This window comes from Octopus bimaculoides, chromosome 13, assembly GCF_001194135.2.
Source record: "Octopus bimaculoides isolate UCB-OBI-ISO-001 chromosome 13, ASM119413v2, whole genome shotgun sequence".
Taxonomy (NCBI): domain Eukaryota; kingdom Metazoa; phylum Mollusca; class Cephalopoda; order Octopoda; family Octopodidae; genus Octopus; species Octopus bimaculoides.
This window is the reverse complement of record NC_068993.1, coordinates 58,946,948-58,954,395: the sequence shown is the minus strand read 5'-3', so window position 1 is coordinate 58,954,395 and position 7,448 is coordinate 58,946,948. Positions and strand designations below refer to the sequence as shown.

The 7,448-nt window shown below is 39.2% G+C and overlaps 1 protein-coding gene across 1 annotated transcript in view; it reads right to left on the bottom strand.

Moving 5' to 3' along the window:
• LOC106876689 (protocadherin Fat 1) overlaps positions 1-7,448 on the bottom strand; it is a gene marked incomplete at its 3' end in the record, with an annotated part of 182,635 nt that overhangs the window by 3,182 nt on the left and 172,005 nt on the right. Inside the window, exons 26-30 of the mRNA XM_052972267.1 lie at positions 4,119-5,157; positions 3,505-3,675; positions 2,302-2,465; positions 1,543-1,945; positions 790-939 (exon numbers count right to left, since the gene is read on the bottom strand). Coding sequence (XP_052828227.1) covers positions 790-939; positions 1,543-1,945; positions 2,302-2,465; positions 3,505-3,675; positions 4,119-5,157 — 1,927 coding nt within the window. The remainder of the gene's footprint in view (positions 1-789; positions 940-1,542; positions 1,946-2,301; positions 2,466-3,504; positions 3,676-4,118; positions 5,158-7,448) is intronic.

Here is a 7,448-nt window from a genome sequence, read left to right as displayed (position 1 = left end):
AAGGACAAAAAGGAAAAAGTGCCTGTAGTTTAATATGTTATGTTATGATTAATTTTCACTTCACTCCATTATATATATGTATATATATATATATATATATCATCATCATCATTGTTTAACATCTGCTTTCCATGCTGGCATGGGCTTGACGTCAAACCAGATGGCTGCTCAAGGCTCCAATCTGACCTGGCAGAGTTTATACACCTGGATGCCCTTCCTAACGCCAACCACTCTGAGAGTGTAGTGGGTGCTTTTACGTGCCACCAGCATGAGGGCCACTCAGGTGGCATTGGCAACGGCCATGCTCAAATGGTGTTTTTTATGTACCTGCACAGGAGCCAGTCCAGTAACACTGGCAACAACCTTGCTGGAATATTTTTTCAAGTGCCACCGGCACAAGTGCTAGTAAGATGACACTGGTAACGATCACGCTTGAATGGTGGAAGCCAGTCAGCTGCTCTGATGGTGCTCTTAGCGCTCCATTAGCACAGATGCCAGTCATTGAATTTGATTTTGATTTCGATTTCACTTGCCTCAACAGGTCTTTGCAAGCAGAGTTTAGTGTCCAATGAAGGAAAGGTATGCATAAGTGGGCTGGTTACACCCCTAGCATAGGCCATGGGTTATGGTCTCACTTAGCTTGCCGGGTCTTCTCAAGCACAGCCTATTTCCAAAAGTCTCGGTCACTAGTCATTGCCTAAATCTACAACAGTGCATCCTTTTATGATAAATATAAACACAGGTGTTTTGCAAAGAGATAGAGAGACACAGGAGGATGCATTTTCCTACCTCCATTTAGACATGGGTTATCTGCACATGGATTGGTATCGACTTCACACTTCAGTCCTTGGAAACGTGAACCACACACACAGGTGTAGCTCTTGTGGCTGGATGGGATACACCGACCGCCATTGAGGCATGGGAAGTTGGAACAAGGATCTACAAAGTCAGAGAAAGATACAAAAAAAAACAAAACAGATAAGTAAGTAATAATGTCGCAGGTACAGAGTCAGGTGAACATGGCATAAAGTAAACTGACAGGTGTGTAATAGAAAGTTATGTATAATGATGGTACAGACAGATGGACAGCTAAGTGAGTAATGGTATGACAGGTAGATTGATGGGAAGATTATATGAGATAAACAGACAGGTTGTGTTTTTGATTCCTGTGATAGGCTGTGTTTTGTGTTCTTTGAGCAAGATATGTTATTTCATGTTGCTCCAGTTCTACTCAGCCGTAGAAATGAGTTGAGATGTCACTGGTGCCAAGCTATATCGTCCTTTGCCTTTCCCTTGGAAAAGAATGGTGGTGTAGAGAGGAGAGGTTGGTATGCATGAACGATTACTGGTCTTCCATAAACAACTTTGTCCAGACTTGTGCCTTGAAGGGGAACTTTCTTGGTACAACCCCAAAGTCATTTGTGACCAAAACGGGGTCTTTAAACTTTACCTTTACCCATTGCTTGACTAACAACAACAACAGCTGCAACAACAATGACAAAAATAACATTAGTGAAATGTAACAAAAAAAAAACGAATTACCATTTTCATTTTTCTCCCACATGTTCTTGCAGTTAAACTCAATCTTATGAAATTCCTGTGAGGTGGCTACAGCATTGCGATCAGTGAATGGCAAACGGATGTTGTGTAGGCGCAGGTCTTCCATGCACCCTTCGAAGCCCCGCTTGATGTTGCGGTAACCGTTAGGGAATGTCTCGACTTCGGCGCCAAAATAAATGTTGTTGCTGCCCAGATTGAGGACATCATGTTCACCCGGAGCGCTCGACCATGCCGTGTAACGGCCGTCCAGGTTGATTGTAGCTGTCTTGCCTAAGCGCTCAACAAATATGGTGTGCCATTCACCATCACTGATTTTCCTGGGTAGCTGCACTCTTCCAACACCACTGCCACATTCAAACCTGTACTGTACCATGCCATTGTCCAGCTGTTGTGAGAAAAAATATGGAGAGAAAAAACAGAAATTAAATTTCAATGCGTCTGTTTTGTTTTGTTTGTTTGGTCATTATTTGCATAACACTAATTACACTGTTGTTAGGTAGAAACTGTTATTTCCTATTTGCTTATTCCTAGAAAGTTTACAGCTCTATGACTTGGCAGTTCAGCAAAAGACAACTGACAGAATAAGAACCAAACTTAAAAAAAAAAAAAAAACGAAAAAAAGTACTGGGTTTGATTTGCTTGACTAAATCTTTCAAGGCATTGCTCCAGCATGGCCATACTCGATGACTGAAACAAGTAAAAGAATAAAAAAGAAGATGCAAAAAAATAGAAGTTGTTTACCTCAAGAATACTATAATCCACAGAACCACTAGCAAACATGAGGTTGGCATTTTTCTGGTGAGTCTTTATCCTCAAGGAAACACTTAATCTGTTTTCAAAGCCGTGTTTATCCACCAACGTCCATCGAGCGAAGCTACGACCAGCAAATGTTAAAGGTTTATTATCTGCAAAAGTAAACAACAATCGTGAACAATTGTGGCACATTAGAAACTTCCTCTATGCACACACACATACACGTGTGTGTGTGTGTGTGTGTATTTAATGAAACATACGTAAGAGAAAATCATGTTCCTCACACACACAAACCGTCCAACCCATGCCAGCATGGAAAGCTGACGTTATAATATATATATATATATGTCTGTATACATAGGTGCAGGAGTGGCTGTGTGGTAAGTAGCTTGCTTACCAACCACATAGTTCCGGGTTCAGTCTCACTGCGTGGCACCTTGGGCAAGTGTCTTCTACGATAGCCTCGGGCCGACCAAAGCCTTGCGAGTGGATTTGGTAGACGGAAACTGAAAGAAGCCCATCATATATGTATATATATATGTGTGTTTGTGTGTGTGTGTTTGTGTGTCTGTGTTTGTCCCCCGACCATCGCTTGACAACCGATGTTGGTGTGTTCACGTCCCACGTAACTTAGCGGCTCGGCAAAAGAGACCGATAGAATAAGTACTAGGCTTACAAAGAATAAGTCCTGGGGTCGATTTGCTCGACTAAAGGCAGTGCTCCAGCATGGCCACAGTCAAATGACTGAAACAAATAAAAGAACAAAAGAATATATATATATATATATATATATATATATATCTGTCTGTCTGTCTGTGTGTACTTAATTTATCGAATCCGAAACGATGAAAAGCAAAGTCGACCTCGGCGGAATTTGAACTCAGAACGTAAAGACAGACGAAGTACCGCTAAGCATTTCACCCGGCGTGCTAACGCTTCTGCCAGCTAGCTGCCTTGCTATGAGGAAATATTGCCTTGCTTGGAAACAGGGAACAGGTAAGGGTTGGGGACAGAGAGGGCAAATGGCTGTAGAAAATCTGCCTTGGTAAATTTCGTCTGATCCATGGAAACATGGAAAAATGGATGCTGAAAAGATGATGATGATGATGATGATGATGATATGTGGGCAGGTGGTGGTGGTGGACTTTGTGTGTGATTGTAGAATAGCGACCAGAATAAGATAGCACATACCATGATAACATCCATGTTGAGCACAGTCTGGGGGTAAGTCCTTGTCACAGTACAGCCCAGTCTTGCCCCCTGGGCAGGCACACTGTGGCCCAGACACATCAGAAGCTTTACACACTTTGTAGTGTGGACATTGGTGACCAATACAGGGGTCTGGGTCCCATATACATTTGTCTGCAAAAATAGACAGGAAAATAATGGGGATGAGTTGATTATACATGTTTTCTCTGATCATCCATCAATCTATACACTCTCTTGCTCTCTCTCTTCCTCACATGCACACACACATACACAAACTTCGAAGTACTATAGAGACATATTCACACAGACTATAACTGCAAGTGCATACCATTTACATATATACACACACAAACTCAGCCATATATTTACAAACTTCAGGAACTGCCTTAACTCAAAAGATCCCATCAGTTTGTTAGGGACCAGTTTGAACTCCATTAAGAAGATCTTAATTAAATCACAAAGAGAAACGTATATTCATTTGCATATAATACAAAACATGTCTATGTCACATAAGGATTTGTTAATTTAATGAAAAAGAATTGTAGTTAAGATAATGAAGTTTGAACAAAGAAAGGAAAGGAAAAACGGGAACTTACTATCAAGACATTTACACTCATAAGTGTACCGGTACTTCAGTGAGACAAAACTTTGTTCGCCAATCTCAGTAACAATAGGGTTTTCCTTGTCAAAGTCCACAAAGCCAACGCATGATCCTGTATCACACGTGTCCTTCTCACAGACATCACTAAATACTTTCATAACTTTCAGGTTGAGCGCTGACTGTATTTTAGGGGTAGCATTCTGAACTTTCCTTCGTAGTGTGTTTACGCGGATGAAACTATTATGAGACATCCTCACAGCAAACAAAACATCAAGATCTTCGGATGTAGACCTCTTACGCCTGCTCTGTGCACCTGTACTGATGTCAGCAGGTTGCAGGCTGATTATTTCAATGTCTCTAGCCCGAACGGATAATTCGTTCTTCAAGACCTTGATGAAGTTTCTAGATTGCTGCCTCAAAAAATCATCAGCTTGGATATTACCAAGACGAATGGTTACAGCATTCTTGACCATTTCATCAGTGGTAACGCTGACGTCGACGTTAGCTTGGCCGTAAGAATCATACCTACCATCTGAGACTTTCACATCAATGACATACCGGCCAGCATCTAGACCTGGCTTCGCAATAATGCGGCCATCGTTCTCATGAATATCAAATAGATGAAGATTCGAAGAGACAATACTATATTTAAGGGAATCATGAATGTCTGGGTCTTCAGCAGAAACTTTTCCAATGATCCCACCCGGGAATTTGTCTTGATAGGAGTTGATTGAGATTTTCAGGTTGGATATCTTGGGAGGCACTGTACTCTCCTCAGTTACCTCAATGGTCACAGTTGCATCGGAGTACAAAGGAGGGCTTCCACTGTCAAAGGCTCTAATAGTCAGTTCATAGCGGTCCTTAATGCTCTGGTTGAGGTCTCGGACAGTAAGCAGCTTGCCTTCATTGTCCACTCGAAACCTCTCTTTACCAACACCTGAGATAATGTCAAACGAGAACGGGGCACCATTTGGTGGCAAATCATCGTCAGTGAGTTCGAATGTTAAGATGTCGAAACCTGTTGGACGATCCTCCTGAAAAAAACGATTAAAAATTGTTCAAGAAATCACCAAATAAATGTTAATCATGCAACAAACCAATTAAAACAACAAAAAAAAAAATCAAACAGTTATGACATAAAATTCAATATTTAAGCTTTTCACTGTGATATTAAATTCCAAGGCTATTCTAAGAATGATGCTAAATATCTACCAAGCAATAGCATTGGTATTTTCTTTAAATCACATTGCCTCACTAAACTTGGCATATTTCAACAAGAAATAATTCCAAACATGAATTCCTCAACAAAAGACAAATTGGTACGTAAAACTACCATCTACAGTTTAGGGTAATGAAATTTTGAGTGGAGCTGTCTGATTTCTACAGTAAAGAGTGTTAATTATTTATCTGTTAATAAATTTCAATATGTTCTTTTATTAAATGCAAACCACAACTTGACAAGAGAATTTCTTGCATCGAAGTACATTACACTATGGAGGACTTTGGGTAAGTGCCTTCTGCTATTGCCTCTCATGTTGCTCAATACCTTGTGAGAGGAAATTAGTCAACAGAAATAGTGCAGGGTCCTATATATTGATGTTTGCTTTTATGTTATAATTAAAAACAAAATCACATTAAACTGAAAAACCACTCAGTACGTTTTTGTAGAGTACAAATTTATTATTCTTTAATTAACAGTGACTTCAATGTTTCAGCCAGCTAGGTCATCATTAGCTTAGCTGACTGAAACTTCAAAATCACTTTCAACACACACATACATTCTTTTACTTGTTTCAGTCATTTGACTGTGGCCATGCTAGAGCACTGCCTTTAGTTGGAGAAATCGACCCCAGGAATTATTCTTCATAAGCGTAGTACTTATTCTATTAGTCTCTTTTTGCCGAACCACTAAATTACAGGGACATAAACACACCAACATCAGTTGTCAAGCGATGATGGTGAGCGGGGGAGGACAAACACAGACACAAAAATATAAATATACATATATACGATGGGCTTCTTTCAGTTTCCATCTACCAAATCCACTCACAAGGCTTTGGTTGGCCCAAGGCTATAGCAGAAGACACTTGCCCAAGGTGCCACTCAGTGACACTGAACTCAGAACCATGTGGTTGGGAAGCAAGCTTCTTACCACACACAAGCATAAATTAGTGTACTAAGTTTGCATTTTTTGGCCAATGTACTGATGAAATGATAAAATGAGTAACTCTTTGAGACACCTGTACATAAAGAGATAAATATATGCATACCGTCATAAATAGGTTATTACACAATGTAAATATTTATATGAAGTAACCAGTATAAAAATGTTTGTGATAAATGTAATATTCATGAGAAAATAGATATCATTTGCATGTAACTTTCACAAACTTTTTCTTTGATGATTGGCAGATACAGGGAAGACAAGTTCAGAAAGGTATGTATGTAACAAGACTGTGACATGTACGACAGAAATGTATCAAGAATGGAGATACTTTTGGAAGAACTATGAAAAGCATGTATCAGGCCTGTGACACATGTAAAAATCTGCCATGGGTCAAGACACATGTGGAAGAATTTTGAAAGTTATGTAAGAAGATGGTAACAGATGTACCAACACTGCAATTAGAACTGGTGTAATAACAGAATAGTAATTAGGGCTGTAACAACAACCAGCACAACAAAAGCTGTAGTGTTAGTGTGACAGAAGTGTGACAACAATTTCTCCAAAACATACTGTAATAGGGAAGTGTAACAAGAAGTAACGTAGCAGGGATGTGACACACATATGTGACACAGGGACATGTGGAAAGGCTTTCAAAATAACCAAGACAACAAATACTGTAACAGAGATACTGTAATGGAGATATGTTGTTGGCGTGTAACACCTGTGTGACACAAATGTGAAAGAACTACGAGAGCTGCTACTACAAGAAGATCTATATTACTATATATATGTAGCAGGGATGTAACAGCAGTGTGATAGAGGTCTAACTAACTATAACATTAACATAACAGAGCCACAATAGGACGACAGAAGGCTGAAAAGAAAAAGAAAAACAACAACAAAAAATACAAGAAACTGAAAACATAAGATGTTGAACTGTTTATAAAGCACAGCAAATGTGGTGCAAAAAAAAAATGTTATAGAAAGAACTGATTCACAATATAACTAAACTAATCATGAAAAGTATAAAAATAAGATATGAAACAACAAATCGGAGATTAAACAATGCAAAATTAAAGGGAAATAGCAGAAGTTTCAAAGTTACACATAAAATAGTAAAAAAAATGTTAAACAACAAAAATATGTATATATATATAC